At 38.1% G+C, this 17,620-nt stretch overlaps 1 protein-coding gene across 8 annotated transcripts in view; it reads left to right on the top strand.

The window, feature by feature from the left end:
• SLC25A24 (solute carrier family 25 member 24) overlaps window positions 1–17,620 on the top strand; it is a 73,545-nt gene that overhangs the window by 18,229 nt on the left and 37,696 nt on the right. For 7 of the 8 annotated variants that reach the window (XR_009959081.1, XR_009959082.1, XR_009959080.1 and 4 more), the window contains exons 7-10: window positions 113–220; window positions 2,084–2,251; window positions 3,411–3,561; window positions 4,121–4,313. Coding sequence is in view for 4 of the 8 variants with exons in the window: in XM_062581311.1 (XP_062437295.1) it covers window positions 113–220; window positions 2,084–2,251; window positions 3,411–3,561; window positions 4,121–4,299 (606 nt within the window). In the remaining 4 variants the exon portion in view is untranslated. Of the gene's footprint in view, window positions 1–112; window positions 221–2,083; window positions 2,252–3,410; window positions 3,562–4,120; window positions 4,765–17,620 lie in introns of those variants that run through there. The other variant, XM_062581310.1, reaches the window with a different exon arrangement.

Raw genomic sequence — 17,620 nt, 5'->3', positions numbered from 1 at the left:
TAAATGTTTATTATAAAGTTTGAAAAGATGATTTGTATTGTATTTTTGCCTCTTATGGTAATTCTCCTAGAAAAACACATGATGTTTGTTTTATATATTTTTATCTACACAGTATAAGAAGCTACTAACCAAGGATGATGGAAAGTTAGGCACCATTGAAAGATTTATATCTGGTTCTTTGGCTGGGGCAACAGCACAAACCTCTATTTATCCCATGGAGGTAAGTAAGAGAATCTGCCTGCATTGGAGAAACTAGCAAATGTCCGGTTGATTTCCAGAGAAAAGCCCATTTTAGTCTTGAAAATATTGTAAGAATAGTGCCTATATCCTAACACTTATTTTTACTTCATAGACTTATTCTTTCAGGATTTCACTGGTAGATGTTATGAGTTACAATGTAGTTCATTTCAGACCTGTCACTTTTCTATCTAACTGTCCTTTTTAATTTAGACTTACTTCCTAAGAACTACTGGGAATTTAGAAAATGGTATCATTTATCTCTGTACATGAACCAGAAATTAGATTATTATGTTATGTGATGACTGCACTTGAAATTTGCAAATCAAGAAAATTTCTATTCAGAGCAATGTTTAAATATGGCTTTTAAAACCTAGTTCAGGAAACGAAAACCAGGAACACATTTAAAATTAAATACATGTTCATGTTATTTTCTAAACTAATCTTAAATCTTATTCCCACTATGTATGTAGGCAAGAAGAGGTCTTGCCTGTAGCAGAACTGATGAAGTTCTGTTGAATGGTGGTTGGAAGCTGGGTCAGTTTAGGTGGTCTGTGTGGAGGGAATATAAAAACAACTACATTTGATAAAATGGCTACAGATTGGAGGGTTAGGTGCTCTATTTCCTCTGTAGAACATACATGTGTGGTATTACTTATGTTGCAATTTAACCACTCTTACTATATTAACTGCTATAAAGTAACTATTTTACACCTTACATTTTAAAAATGGAGGTAAAACCTAATACATTTACTGCTTTTTCTTCATAAAGTTTTTTTTGTGCAAATTACTGGAATGTATTTTGGGGCTGGATTTAAATCAGTATCAACAGTAAGATTTCAAAGTAAGGGAAAATACAGTCTAAATATCGTTTTCATGAGGAGAAATGTTGAAAGGAATAAAACCTAGCTGTTTTCAATGCTAACAGTGATAGTGATCTCTTTTTAAGTTAGATACTTGCAGTTTGCTCCATTGAATCACAGCTCACTTCTGTGTACAGAAGTGTGTTAAGTTTTATGGAATAACAATTGTTATGTTGATCACCTGGATTCTACTGATCAACTGAGATGGGTGAACTGTTCTACAGGAAGACATTCTAGTCTCCCTGACAGATATAATACTGACCTAGAAATTTTTTTTAGGACGTTTCTGAGTGAAAGAAAAGTAAAGTACCAGGAAACTCCTAAGGAAGCTGCAGTCTTATGAGACTTTAAAGTAGGCCAAATTCTTGCTCAGGAAATTCCCTCTGAGGTTTCCTTTAGATCTTATTTTTCATTCTTTGTCCTAAGATGCTTTATAGACTCATTTGCATTATTAATCACCTGCTGCGTTTTAATAATGAGAAGCAATCTTTATATCCCTTAATTACCTTTCATAAGGTTGTACTTTTTGAAAGATTATTTTCTTAATATGCTTTGCTGTTCCCAGATCAGAAGTATGATCTGCTAGTAAGTTAGTACTGCCACTTGTTCTTTAGGTGGTGCTGCTATTACTGTCCATGCTGATGCCTTCAAATTGAACAAAATCTGTCTTTATTAATCAGGAAAAGAAAATGGTGAAACAATTTTAAAAGACTGCTTTCCATTATGTTCTCATTTTTTGACTAAATAAAGGCTGTAAGCTAGTGTTTGTTAGAATTTACTCCTCTGTATACATGATAAAACCTGAAAAATCTTTCTGCTAACCAGGCCTTAACAATTGTCACAAAGGGAACTTGAAGTAGCAAAATACAAAGCAGTTCCAGGCAGTAACTGAGTAGGCAGAGGTACACAATGTTATTCCTGTCTTTCTAAACTACATGAATAAATAGATATGAATTAAAGGTGGTGTTTTCTTTTTCCTTCAGGTTTTAAAGACCAGACTGGCTGTGGGTAAAACAGGGCAATATTCTGGGATGTTTGACTGTGCTAAGAAGATTTTAAAAAGAGAAGGTGTAAAGGCCTTCTACAAAGGTTATATTCCTAATATTCTAGGGATAATTCCTTATGCTGGCATTGACCTTGCTGTTTATGAGGTGAGCTTAGATCACTGAATACGTGTGATTTTTCATTAGTTAATGTAAGGGTAAATGTTCTTCAGAATACTTGTATCATTACTCAGAATTGTAAAGTGCTTGTCATGTTACAGTTAAGTTACCTCCAGTTTAAAATACATAAATAAAATTTTCCTGAGATCTTACTACAGACTTTAACACTTTCCTTGTTTTCCTTCCCTGGAGGAGAGCCTGTACTGACGGGCCCTTGCATGCAACAGTCTCATCTAGCCATACAAGGGTCTTTTCTTGTAGCACCAAACAAGAAATCTACTCATCAGGAAGGATTATGGACTTTGGCAATAGGACATACTTGCATACTTAAATGGCACTGTTGACATGGAATAACATGCCACTCTGTAGCAAATCTGAGGCTTAAAACTGGCTGCTATTCATATTATTTTACCCGTTCCTACAGTTATGACTGTTAATGCTTTTTTTTTGCACAATTTTCTCTAATTGGATTATAGTAATCTGATTGTGTATCTGTGCATGTCACTAGAATTCTTTAGCTCCCATCATGTAGTTACTGTGGTGAGTTTAAAATGCTCCCCTCTTTCTTCCCAGGAGAATTTTGGCGTCACTTACACTCACCTGCACCAGCTAACATGTTTTATCTACCTTAGATGCTGTTGTTTAAAAATCTGTTAAGTAGTTCAGATGCACATATTAATTTTTTTCCTAGTATAGGCAAACCTTTTTGTGATATTGCAGTAACAGTAATCAGCAGAATTAGTTGGGCAAACATGCCTTCAGAGTACTATGGAGGCTCCGTTCTACAATTTGCATGAAGTGTGACATGCTTGTTTAAGTTTTTGTTGCAGCCTCTGTAGCACAGCTTTTTTCTTTCCTTTTCTGGGATTAACAGGTCTAGAGTATGAGCACTGTTACTTCATGCTGTTGTGGTTGGATCTTTTAAGGATTTCTCTGCTAGGCACAGACTGTTCCAATTCAGTTAAAGTCCTTAGCCATGTGCTTAACTTTGAGCATGGATCAATTACATACCTGTGAACTTTAAAAGTAAGCATATAGGACTGGTGTAAGGAGCTTTGGTGCTTTGCAGGATTGAACCTATAACAAATCTTATTTGTCTTGAATGCAGGTGTCTTATTTTTTGCCACTTAATTTTATGTCTTGGCAGCTCTTAAAGACTACATGGCTAGAACACTATGCGTCAAGCTCTGCTAACCCAGGTGTTCTTGTATTGTTGGGATGTGGCACTGTTTCCAGCACGTGTGGGCAGTTAGCCAGCTACCCTCTTGCTCTTGTCAGAACACGCATGCAGGCTCAAGGTGAGGCTTGCACTAAAAATGTTTCAGTGTGGGCACATCAAATAGTACCACTTGGGATGGTTGTAGCAGGGATATGAGAAGGAAAAAAATACTTTAAAAAACAAGGATTTATCTGGAAAATGCTTCCTATGTTAGTCCCTTCCCTTCATCTCCCCTCCTGCCTGCACTGCTTTTCCTTACCATGTGTGATTCAAATGTAAAGTTATGGATTGTAACATTCATGTTACATTGAGGACTGTGCCATTCATACAGCTCCTGTTACAGTGTGCGAGAGCACTTTGCTAAAGGTGAGAATGGTTTGGTAGATTTGTACTCAGGCTAGGGGTAGGAGTCTACATCTCTGAAGAAATATAGGTGGCTAAATGCTTTTCAGTGGGTTTCAGGCATGTGAGTCTGCTGAATATCTGGATTTTAAAGAGAGATCTAATTTCTCTCTGAGGACAGAAGTTCTAAAGCAGTGTGTCTGGAAGTGATGTGCTCACTACTCAGATGTTTAAGGCTTGCTTGAATACTGATATTACTAAGATTCTCTTATAACATGGCTGTCTTTTTATTCTAGCCTCAGTGGAAGGTGCTCCACAGCTAAACATGGTTGCTCTCTTTCAAAGAATTATTACTACAGAAGGCATACGAGGACTTTACAGGGGCATAGCCCCTAATTTTATGAAGGTGCTTCCAGCTGTCAGCATCAGCTATGTTGTGTATGAAAAAATGAAGCAGAACTTGGGAATAGCATGAAGTGAAGGAAAAAGGTGAGCTGTTTCTAATACTATTGGAAACACCAGAACAGAAATGATTTCTCAAGTAATCTGTTCTCACAATTATAGACAGATCTCTGTGGGGAGATCTGCAACTTCTATTTTTGCCCTCGAATGGGAAGAAACTTCCTTAATTTCTAACTCACCCTTTTTTAACAGATGCCTATATTGCACTTTAAGATGTCATTGAATTTTTAAAAATTAAGAAACTATGTCTTTAAATCAACAATATGTTCATTTTTTCAGGAAATCATGCATATTTTACTTACTGGCTTTTTTCTTGTATTTGTCTTAATATGTATTTGGATCAGATGAAACCAAAGGTAGGAGAAGTCTATACTGCCTTGGCACTGAATAAACAAAAGTGACTTTTTTTTTTTCCTTGTGACACTGTCTATACTCAAGCACAGGCAACATTTTGCACTTCTACAAGTAAGCACTTAGTACTGTTTTTTTTTCTTTCCTTTTTTTTTTTTTTTTTCTTTTTTTTTTTTTTTTTTTTTTTTTTTTAGACAAATGATGTTTTTTCAGAACTTAGGTTTAGGTACAAAGGTGGACTAACATTAAAATGTAGGTGAACATCTTCATATTCATATTCAGACTGACCTGTCTTTTGTTTAAACCCATGAGAATCTGAGAAACTGCTGTTCCATGATATTGGAATACCTCAAATGGTTTTACATGGTATTTTTTGATGCAATCAGTGATTTTAATATCATACTTCACTGGACTTGCTTTTTATTGAATCGTAAATTTTTGCACCATTAACCATGTCAAGCTTTGGCTTACAGATGCACTTCTTATAGTATCATAATAAATAGAAACAGAAGAAGTTACTGGGTTATTGGATCCATTCCATACAAGTATAAGTTACCTTTTAAAAATAAGTGAGGGATCCTTGTTAAGCTAATAATGAATTAGATGTTGGCTGTGGTAGGAGGAGTGTACCAGTTTGTCAAGAACTTGTAGCTCATCATAGCTGCCTTGTGAGTAGAGGATTGCTCCTCTCATTTTTAGACACTCCTTTTTTTTTTTTTTTTTTTCCCTCCCTACTCAAGCGTTAAAATCAAGTACATGCTTTTAACTAATAGCAGAATGCATTATTATGGAAAGGTTTTTATCAGTTTATAATGTGAGGTATAGCCTCTTTCCCTCATTTCTCTGGACTGTGCATGCTGGCTGTTTGTGGGATATTGGGATCGTAAAGTATTGAAGGATTTTGTCTGGGTGACCAAATGGAACTGTTGAGCCACTCATGTGCCCACTGGGTTCATGTTGTTAATGAAGCAAATGAAACATATACAGAGAACTCCAGTATTTGACAAACAGTTACTTGTCAAAAAACAAAGAAGCACTTCCTCAGTATAAAGAGTAGGTATTTCCATGTATAATCATTTTCAAAGTGTCTTCCTTGTCTGTTTTGGCACATTTCAGATGCCTTCAGACCTGAACACTGAGACAGAGTAACAGCTATTGTAGAATTAATTTGTTCTACTTTCTGCAATTTGTATGGTGTCTTAATTTTGAACTTGCAAAGATTACTTTTACACTTATCTTGACCTTCCAAAAGCTACTTCTCTTAGACCACTTCCTGAAATTGGGTTAGTGCAGGAAGAACTTTGTTCTCATGCTAAATTTCTGTAGAGTCTTTGAGGACCCTTGAGGGGAGAGAACGACAATGAACAACAAAATAAAAAAAAAAAAAACAAAAAAACCCCTCCAAAGACTTGCCTCTTTCCAAACAGAGAAGACTTTGAGCTGTGTTCTTCGAACAGTCATATTAGCAAATCTATATTCAGTGCTTCTGTGTTTACAGTTTATTCTCTGTAAATTGATGCATAACAATTCTATATAATTTGTGTTATAAAATGTTGTGTCACCTGATTTTTGTAAAGTGGCAACTTTAGCTGCATCTTTTGGAAAATCTTAGACTTTGCACTTCGTTTGAAAAGCAAAAAGTCATTCATTCTATTCAAATTATCTTGCATGCATACAAAGCCTTTCTGATCTGAATGTCTTTTTTGGCAATATCCCTGTATCTGCATGCGATTTGTGAGGTCTGTTTCCAGGTCTTTTTGTTTGACTGTGACTAATAAGCAAATATGTGTGATGACTGAAGCAGCATCTATCTTCTAGACCTGGTCCATTTTGTTCATATTGTGTAAGTGCCATTATGAGCATTGAAAATTATGGTGGTGATGTTTTCTGATCTTGAAAAGGTGGAGCCATTCAAATTTAATTTTTCATTATGTGCCTTTACAATGATGCTGTGTTCAAATTGTATATTCTTTGTCTGTCTATTAAGAAACATGTTTACTTTTTTAGCTCTATACCAATTTCTAATAAATGTTTCTTTCCTAATCTGGCTGGAGTGTGCTGATCTTCCGTGGCCTACTAGGCAGACAGATGACAGTTTAGTGCACTGTGTATATAGAACTTAATGTCAAGAATAAAGATGACTTAACTAAAAAGTTTGAGGCTAGCCTATGGGGGCAGGTTTAGCTCGGTTGGTTAGAGCGTGGTGCTGCTAATGTCAAGGTTACGGGTTCAAACCCCGTATGGGCTACGCTGAGGGCTGGACTAGATGATCTCCAGAGGTCCCTTCCAACCTATATTCTATGATTCTGCGTTGTGCTACTACAATGGTATTTGAAAACCTACTTTGAGATTTTGGAAAACATTCATAGAGTTTATTGTCTTGTCATACCATTGGGAGACTAGCTGTTTCATTGCTTAATGGAAGGTTACGAAATATTCATTGTTTTTGCTTGTTCATTGGACAGTATTATACCATCGTTTACTTTAGTATTTTCTGCGTGGCAGAACTCTTAATAACCCAAACAAACATATTTGATGCTTCTGTTCTTAATGTTTTTCTTTCGTTGTGTTCATCTTACTTGTTTGTCAAAGGATCAATATAAAATCTTCACAAGGTAATTGACTTAATTTCCTCTGCATGTGTAGCAGAGTAAATTAAGCATTAAAAGTGTAACATTAAAAGCATTCTCAGTGTCTAGCTTTGACAATTCGTTTTGAGTTTTTCACGCCAATCTTTTAAACATTAAAGATCATTGCTAACAAATTAGGGAGGTTTTTGTTGTCTCCAATACCTGCAAATATTGTTCCTGTAACAAGTAAGATTAGAAGTTTCCTTTCAGATAGGAAAAGTAGATGTTGTGTGTGTGATTCCTGACTAAATGAACAATCTGACGTTCAATTCTACTTGAGGCAAGAATGCTTTAACGGGAAACTCACCATAACTGGAAGGGCTGAACTGTGAAATTGTATGAGATTCTAGTTACTTGTCTCCTGATATGATTGATTGGCAGTTTGCAAGAAATATGTAGTGCTGGCATTTACTTTTCTATAACAGAAGTATAGCACATTACTCCAGCAAATAGTACTGACTTCTGAGAGGCTGATGCAAATATTAAAAAAAAAAAAAAAAAAAAAAAAAAAAACTAATTAGCCTGAGTCTAGTGATTATATATTCTGTCGATGTCTGAGTTAATTTTTCTTTTTGGGGGTGGGAAGCCACCTAAACTGCTACAAAATGTAGTACAGGAATTTAAAATGTTGATACTTTCAAAGTTAGCCTATTTAGCTTATTGTGAAAGTGACTTCTGTGGTGGTTTTATGAATGACTGGTCCTGATAGCTCTGGTACAACAGAAAGCATCTTGTTAGGCAGCATGTAGGATGTTTGTCTTTTGAAAAATGGGGATCTGAAATGCATATAGTACCATTATTTCCAGCTATGTATTGCGAGTGTAGGCAACTTAGGTTATAAAAACTTTGAGGCAGCAAGAATACAGTTAAACCAAAAACAGGCTGTCTAGGACAGCACACTCCTCTCCCATAGAAAAAGAATTTGGCTATTCATCTTGAAATTTGGGTGTTGGACAAGGAAAGTAGAATACTATGCGAGTATATCAAGGCTGTTTCTTCAGGCCTGCTTCTTTATTTTTCTGTGTATCTAGGTCATCCTGATTGAGTAGGGGGGCATAGACTAGATGGTCTCCAGAGGTCCCTTCCAACTTCAATAATTCTGTGATTCTGTGTGTATTCCACTAATGTTTTCATTACTTTTTTTTTTTTTTTTTTTTTAAGTGCATATCCACAATACATTCAGGGTTAAGTTTTTAAGTTACTGGTGACAGATTTGCTAGTTGCTGATTACTTTCTTCCTGTGCCTGTTTATGCCTGTGCATGTTTAGTCTGAAACTTGCTGAATGCTGCAATCCAGAAAAATCTTTCACTTTCCCTCAGTATCTTATCTTTTGCTATTAAATGTTACAAGCCACAGTTTCAAGACAGATGTGTGCAAAGATACTGCTTTTAGGTCATATGGAAAAAATATTGCTGTACAGCTTGCCACTGCCATAGTTTTTATGAGTGAAGAAATGGAGGCATGCAAAAAGGAAGTAAACCATGCAGTGTCATCAGTAAGTCAGTATGTTCAGGAAGTGCATATCCACATCCAAACCAGTCACTACCAACTCTTAGCTTTCCTGGAGTGTGGTTTGTTTTGTTCTCTGTCTCTGTCTCAGCAAAGGATTTTTGCCATGCATAGCTGTATACACGAGAGGTGAACAGAGGCCCACAAGAGAGAGGGAAAAGCTGCCTGTATGTTTTCCTCTTGAGATATAGGCCTATCTGCTATTCAGTAGTATTCCAGTTAAAGCTAAAAACCACTGCAGAAATGACTTGAGTTTAAAGACAGTAGGGCTGCTGGTATGCACTTTAGTCTCCTCTAGACTGTGGTGGACTCCTGGCAGGATGCATCTGCTCCCGCAGCTGTAGCAGTGCCATCCCTCACAGTTGCACCAGCTCAGGCTCAAGCTGTCTCTTATGCTTGCTAGTGGAAATGCAGCCACTATGGACACAGTTCACTGAAACACACATGATGATTTTTCCTTTCTGCAAAAGGGCTTTGGGTGCTGCTTCAGGAGCTAGGTGAGACAGGGTGTGGAGCTCTGAGGCACAAATTAGCCTCTTGAGGCCCGGGTTACAATGATCTCTTCTGCTCCTTACTGTCTTGTTTCAACCCTCTGAGCTGGCCACCCTTGTGCTCGTGCAGTACGGTGTATTGATATCTGTTAATCCCTCTGTTTTATGTGAAGGTCAGAAGGTGTGGCAAGGAGTGTTTTGCAGTATATGATGTTGCTACGCATAAATTGTTAAAATATCAAGGATATTGTAGCCTTCAGGCCATTTGGCATAGAAGAAAGTGGTTTTTAAATGCCTCCCTTTCTGGTGTCTGAGTGGTCTTGAGGATAGCTTTTAAGGCTTACATTAAAACATGAGTGATCTAAGCTGTATGTTGTGGAGAGTGTAATTGGTAAGAACTGTATTCAGCACTAAAACAGTGGTTTTAGGATATTGTCAGGCTTAATTCCTGAATTATATTTAGCTTCTAAGCTTCCCAGTTGTCCAAAAGATGCAGGGAAAATACTTTTGGCAATATTCCTCTAATTCAGGGTAAACATTATCTGTATTTCTGGCAACTTTCTAACATAGCGCTACGAACCTGAGCTCTTAACCTTTCTAAGCCTGTTTTGCCAAATAGTTAACTAACATGTCTAGTATATATGCATGTGCATGCACATGTATATTAATAAACATATGCATATATAAGAAAATCTTCTCTTCTCTGCACAAAGCTTGTGTATCTCCTCTGTGTGATAGCTGGAGCAGTATCCAGCACAGCCTTTTAAGTGAACCCTTCTGAAGCAGGAAAACTGCCTGTCCCAGGACTGCTGTCCCCATGGATGTCTCCTCTGTGAGCTGAAAGTGAAACTGCAGGGAGGCAGGCAGTAGCTTCTAATAACAGGTCAGCAGTACTTATTAAAATCCAAAATGCTTTCACCCCTTCTAGTCTCACATAAAGTAGAATATCTCGTGTCACATTGAATTAGGTGGTGGCAAAAACTGAAATTGAAAGGTGGAGGTATTATGATAGTCAACTTCTGGATGGGTGCTCCTCCCACCTTTTGAAATAATCATTTTGCTAACATATTTGATCCATATTTTAGCTGTTGCAAGAGCAGTGATGTGAAAGCTTTGTATAAATTTAAAGTAAATGCTGTATGTTTGTATTAGTTTGTGTTGCGCTGCCAATCCCTTGCTTGTCTGTTTACACAGCCCCTTTTGCCTAGCTGCAGCTTGAGGAAATTTGCAGATTCAGGTTGAATTTGAGCAGTGCCACCTGCTGTCATGTCAAAATATGGGGCCATGAGGGGGAATGGCCTTTCTAAACCAAGCATTTGAGGTCATTCCTTGGAGTTATCTTTACAGCAAAGGGAAAACAGGCTGTAGCAGGGGAGGACAAATCCATTTGAGCTGTATTTTTCTTTCTTTCTTTCTTTCTTTCGGTGATTGTGGCAGTGTGAACTAACATAATAACTGAGAGCAATTCACTCAGTTGTGAGCTGCAAAAGGCAGGAATCAATTGTCTGCTTTGAGTAGCTGTGAAAGAAGCTTTGCTTTATATTGATTGGTATGGTTATTTTTGCTTTTAATAAAAACACTTGAAATAGAAGCTAGTCTTTCTAATTCTATTTTCTTTTTGCCTTTATAACATTTTTTTGTGTGTCAACACTTTTCAGTTTCTTTGTGAAATGTACTAGTGTGGAAAGAAGGGTTCTTTAACTGTTTCTGCCTGTGGATTACTGAAGAATGGTTGGTATGAAGCTTTTCTACTTGATTATTTTTGAAGAGTAAGAATACCACTCTATATTTCGATATTTCTTAATTATGCTGGGATTAAGGCTGGATCAAAAATTGCCCTGCGTGAGCCATGTTCACATTTCACATCATTAAATCCAACTTGGCTGAACACAGGTAGGTTTTTCATAGTTTCTTTCTGTATAGTACAGCCTTCTCCACTACACCATGGTGCAGCCACTGACTTGTAGGCCCTGTTGCTATGTGCCTCTAAGCCAAGCACACCTGGACATAGTCTGGCTGGTTTTGGCACTACCCTGTTCATTTCCACCTTTGGACTTTGTAATAGATGCCCTGTTTCTGTTTATTCTACAACCTGACCATGTGCTTTACACCTCTTAAGGCTCCTTATCTGCCGTTCCCAACCCAACCTATTTTTCTAAATATGTTTTGTTGTAGGAATTTGGTTTGTGCCTTTCCTGCTGTAGAACCAAACATCTCACCATCTGCATGTAGGGATGTACTGGATGCATTGGTGGTCACCATGTGTTTCACCTTCCCCTAGAACTGTCTGCACACCGGAGGCCAAATTCCCTACCAAAAGGGACCATAGCAGGTCCCTTGAAGCACTGGAAATTCATGGGGGTTGTTTGCACATGTTCATGAGACTCTGTGTGAAAGAAGTCTTTTGCCCATGCTGACAATGGCAGCTAGCCAGTTTGTATAGGCCCAAACTTTTTTTGGATTGTTCTTACCACCCTGACTTCCATGTTCAATCCTCAGACTATTTCTATTTGTTCTTTTCAGTACATTTTATTTCTTCAGTTATTTTTGGAAGGCAGAGATATGCTTGAGTGAAGAAATCTAGGTGTTGCAGTGGCATCTTGCACATAAGCTGGGCTGCTTAATGTAATTTTTTTTCTTCCTTTTTTTTTTTTTCCCTGTTGAAGGAACTGAGATCTGCTTGGTTGCTACCAGCACCCCAAGGAAGGCCCATCAAAACATCCTTTTGCTAGACTTCACATTAAGTTTTTTTTCCAGTTACAAATACATAGCTATTTAAATCTGCCACTCTTCATGCCTAGGTGGACTAGGTTTAACAGCAGGTGTCCATCCTCCTCCTGCAGGTGCTGGAGAACCCAGGGCGGGTGTGCTTGCTCCCTTTGTGGGTGCACAATAGGATTTTTGCTAAGGAAATGCAGGGCAATCTTACAGCTCAGGTATTTTATTCTCAGTGATGCTGAGAGGAAACTGAAAGGGAACCTCTTTTGCAGGCATCTTTCTTTGCTGCGCTGCCCTTCCTAGGGGAGGACACATCAGGAGTTGTCACTGTCATCCCTCTCACTGTTAGACTTGTTTCAAAGACATACTGTACCCAAGTGCCATGCAGAGATTTTTCAGCACTGTCAGGCATGTTTTTAGAATTCAGCTTCTGCAGCTGTAAGGTGCCAGTGGGCAGGCAGCCTGATGGCAGCTCACAAATCTTCCAGCTACTGTGCTGATTGCCTGAACTGACTCCACTTGCTTATGTGGCATCTGTCTCTTACTCATATATTTCTAAATGATTTTCTCTCTCTCTCTCTTTTTTTTTTTTTTTTTTTTTTTGGAGGGGAGGGCATAGAGTCATTTAGTTGGGTAAGCATTATGCAGATGGGTGATGTTATGCTGCTTAATTACCTGCTTAGTGGTAAATAGCCTAAAAAAATTAGTTAATATGATGAACTAGTAATATCTTTTGGTGCATATGTCTGTTTTCTTGTTCATGTTTTATCATTTGCAGTTTATACTTAATATTTTTGTATTTATGTATATTTTTTTCTCTGTTAAGTGTATTATTTGATGTCCATTCAAAGCTACTGGCCTTCCTCGGCTGTTAGGGAAAGCTCTTGCAGTTCTCATCCTCGGTCGAAAGGGAATGCGTTCCTCAATTTTTACCTTGACTCTTTTTCCAGCACTGGAAAGCTTGTTTGTACTAGGAATTTATGCTGGAATACTGTTGATATCCTAAACTGGTGAGATACTCTCACTAATATCAGAATGGTTTGAGAATAGTTCAAATCTCTCTTATAGAGCCAGGAATAAAACTGGAATAAGAGAATCTGTGGTCAGATTGTATCTCTGTGTTACATTGATTAATCTTCAAAGTCTTTTGTATGCCAGTATAACCTTCCATTGTAGATAAGTCCATGGAGCTTCTTCAAGCATAAGGAGGACCTATATTTTAGCATTTTTTCCCCAAGTCTGCAGATTCTTGGTTTTTTGTTAGCTGGACAGATTTTGCAAAGGCTTCACTAGAGAAGAAAGAAAAAAAATGTAATTGCAGATTTTGGGGTGCTAAAGAAGGATAATAAGATTCTGATACATCCATCATTAGTGTTACCTATTTTTGTGGTTAGTAACAAGATCTTTGCTTTTAATAGGTTGGGAAAAATGAGAGAGAACAGAGCTAGGTTGTGCTATATGAGTGGGAAACTCCAGGGATACCAAAAACTCTGTGATATGCCGACACAAAGCCTTCTGCCTCTGGGATGAGCAGTAATGAGCATTTTTGTTGTGACCCACCCTGACTAGTGTCTGCAGTACTGAATGAGCGATAGTGCACAGATCTGATGCATCTAACTCACAAATGCATGGCATTTACCAGTCAGCCTGAGTTAGGTCAAAGATAGGCTACTGTTCAGCACAGAGAGAGAGCCTTGTGCCGTGTAGTGTTTCTCCACTGAGAATCTGAGCTGGAGCAGAAGCATTTCTCCTTAATTCTAAATTGTTCACTGATGCTGCCATCACTTAAAGTTTGTTTGGCTTGGACATCAGATACTGCTCACTGGTCCCATGAGGAGTATCTGATTTTAGTTTATTGTTTTGCTATTTTTTCCTCTATCCTAGAGAAGAAGAGATAAAGATTTGTTCGGTCGTCTTGTTTTTCCCTCCAGAATAGTAGTTAACATCCATACCTTACTGTGAGTTGTTTACCTGACTGCAATCTAAAGACGTTATCTTTTCCATAGTCTGACATTTTGATATGGAGTGATATGATCCTGTAGATCTAGGAGTCTGGGGATGGAGATTCTCATCTCAGTTCTGCTGTTGACCTTAGGCATGTCATTCCTCTGCGTCCCTGTCCCTTGTACTTTCTTGTCTATTAGATGTTAAGCTTTGTGGGACTGTCTGTCATGGTGTAAGGACTCAGTGTGTAGCCTGGGACTCAGCTATGATACAAATAATGATATTCTGATTAAAAATTAAGACTTTGACCTATAATAAAACTTGTTGGTGTTATTGTAGTGTTACCAACTTTATCTGTTAAGATGTTTTGTTAGTTCAGTATCAGATAACAATACTACAATATGAAGAAAGCACGTGTCAAGCAGCAAAGCAATCGTATTGGAATAAAAGTTGATTGCAAAAGTTGCCTGCTTGGATAAATTCCTATTAAACTTAATGACAGAGTCTCTTATCTGTGAATTGAAATATGATTTTCTGCTTGATTGTTCTTTTTAGTTAATTAAAATAAATTTTTAATTAGCAGCAATCTCTAACATTACAAATTAGGACTCTATACATCAACCTCTTGTGCTCTTGTGCTCTCCTGACTGAGGAAGTGGTTTACTCTTGATGTTGCACGCGGCAGTCATTCATTCTGTGTTGTCAGAGTAACACTGTATACCAAAATGCCTCCCAGCCCACTGGTAGTTACATGGCTCTCCCAGCAGATGCCCCTCCCGTGCTGGGAGAAGCTCTCTGCTGCCGCCTTGCAGGGTCTGGGATGTCTAATACATGCAAAGTGCAGAGATGTGCAAATAGTAGGATAGAAAGATTTTAGCAGGGCCAGGCTGTCCCAGAACATTTTGCCAGTTATTTTGGTCTTTACATCTAACGTTTTTATCGTTGTTCCTTTTTCTGTTATGTCGACAGGCAGCAGATTAAAGGCTTTCGTGCAAGTTACTCTCTTCAAGATGTATGGCTCTGACGAGACTGTGCCTCTTGTCTTGTATTCAGAGCAATGTTCCCAGTGAAAATCAAAAAATCAAAAGGAGCTCAAGGAGGGTATTTAAAAATTCTTTTAGGAGGATACTAATTGTAAACGATTTGGAGAAAATCAGAATCATGGAATGTCTGTCTATGCAGTAGCTGATGAGGCAGTTCGTAGTCATTAGTCTCTGAGTGCACTGAGGATGTAGTGCCAACAGGGAGGGTTGACAAGTGGTGTTGGAGGAGGGTGGTGAGGGGGGGAATCGAAGCGAGCAAATGAAATCTGAGGCTGAAGGTCAGAAAAATTTCCCTGACAATGCAGAAATCTCCCCAAGGGGTTCCTATTGCTTAAGACACTATTTAAAAATAGAATAAATTAAATCTATTGCAACACATCACATGCAATTCTTTACTGCTGTAGGTTGCTGAGAACTGAAATAACCATGGACATAGACAAGAGATCTCTAAACACTGTCCCTTACCAGACAGCAGGATAGCATGTTTCCTCAGGAGGACCTTGATTTTATTTCAATTTTCTGCCAGATTTTGAGCAACTAGAATGCCTGAGCTACACAACCCAGAGAATAAAAGTTCTCTATCAGTAAAAGTAAAGGCTAAAATAAGCATTCTAAGCTGAAATCTTATGTTTATGGCCAATCATAGTAACTTCTCACGATAAAATTTCAGAGAGTAATTTGATATTTCACTGTTGTTGGTTAAATGTTAATATAAAAAACACTATGCAAGTTACCTTTGAGTAATTCTTATTTTCAGTTCCCTGAATTTCCGATTGTGCTATAAGAGTTAAGTCAAATATTATCTAAGATCCCAAATAGCAAAAGTTCTGGAAGCATCCCAGATGCTAGAAGTTGACTTTTATGTGGTTTATTCCATTTGAAGAACTGGAGTTTACCACCAAAGATGTGTGGTAAGAAGCCAATTCTCTAGGCATCTCTGTCGCCAGAAGCTGTTGTTCTGTGGTACTATTTGAACTTGCCATAGTTCCATACAGGCATTTTGTTTAACTTTCAAGTATATTTCATCAGTATTTGAAGTGTAAACTCTTAAGGGATTTATAATGCAACTATTGAGTTTGAATCTTAAAAATTACCAAATCTCAACAAAAGTATCTTTAGTAGGGCTTATGGGCTCCCACATGTGAGGGCTTTACCCCAGTTGGGTTGGTTTGTTTGGAAGTTGCTTTTCAGAACAAGGTTAGTTATCAATATTTTGTCTCCCAAATAACTGAGCTTCAATTTTGAAATTCTGTTTTTTGGCTTGATGAAATTCATGTACTTGAGTTTTCAATTGCTTATTTGAAATAAATTCATGAGTTGCCTTAGGAAGAGGCTGTCATATTACAAATGTTTTCCCCGAGTCCAGATTATCCAAATAAGTGCTGAGCAAGAGCCTCGGCAGAAGGCCAGAGTTGGTATGGTGCTACCATGTGAGCTGTATTCTCACTGTTATAGCTGTTTACTCTAGGCTGAAACTCAGGAATGTGGGTTAGAGGGGTTCAGGGAGGCCTCCCCTGCCAGTAAATGTCATAGGGACAAGGGACGTTCATTCTGTTTTTGAAGCATCAAATTAGCAGCGTGGGTTACAGTCAGAAGCTTAAATCTTTTGTGCAAGTATGAATGAGGAATAGCTGCAGACAGAGCACCTTTTTCCTCAGGAGCCTCTCTGCTCCCCAAATCTTCCTGGCATCTTTGCCTTGTGCTTGAGTCTTCCTGAGACGCCCTTTCCCTTGAAGGCCTTGTGCCTGTAAGGTTCTGTTCTCCTATTGGGGTTTGTCTTCAGTTGGGAAGGAGGGGTGGGCAGCAAGAGGAGGCAAGACTTCTTTAAAAACCGTTTACTGCTAAGGAGAAAGGAAGGCATTGGCCTCCCTAGACTTCAGGGTTGTTGATTGTCCCTCAGAGACACTTGAAACTCCAGGGGAATGGAAGAATTAGAAGCTAAATAGCTTTTCTGTAGACATTTCTATTATTTAAACTGAATAAAAATGTCCAAAGAGTCAGAAAATTGTTCAGAGCTGCTTGTTTAATTGTGCATTGCAACAGAGAGGACAGCAGGAGCCCATCAGAGGTACAGAGCTGCTGCTGGTCTTCCACAGGCGCAGGCCAAACAGGCAGTTTCTGTCCTGCTGCTATGCTGGGCAGCTGCCCCTTGACCACTCTTCCAGGTTGTTGCATTGTATGTTAAGTTGATTACTTGAAATTGTACAGATCTGATTGTATTTGGCACTTAACAGCTGGGGGTCAATGCATCTTGTACATAAACAGTGATCAGTCTGGTACAAAACAAGAGAAACAGCTTGCAAGGTGACTTTACTTTTCGTCCGTTTTAATTTTAAAGCTATTGATCTGCTAGAGAATTTTTTTCCTACTTTTTTTTTTTAAGGATTGCGTATTTCAGCTATTTTACATAAAGAAGCAGTATATATTTTCTGATGTGTCAGCATCTAATTATAGAAGCACAGTTCAGCCTCGGTTATCTTTAATTAGAGTTCAAATCAGTAGTAAATATTTCATTAAACTGTTTTAAACTGACAAAGCTAGGAAATTTGCAATGTTGAAGGTTAAACTCTGACCTCATCTCATGTTGTTGAACCTCACTTGGCAACTGTATCTCAGTACATAAATATGCCATGTCTTAAACTCCTAG

This window comes from Rhea pennata, chromosome 8 (assembly GCF_028389875.1).
Source record: "Rhea pennata isolate bPtePen1 chromosome 8, bPtePen1.pri, whole genome shotgun sequence".
In the NCBI taxonomy this organism is placed as follows: Eukaryota; Metazoa; Chordata; class Aves; order Rheiformes; family Rheidae; genus Rhea; species Rhea pennata.
The sequence above is the reverse complement of the archived record's forward strand: the minus strand, read 5'-3'. Positions and strand labels throughout refer to the sequence as shown.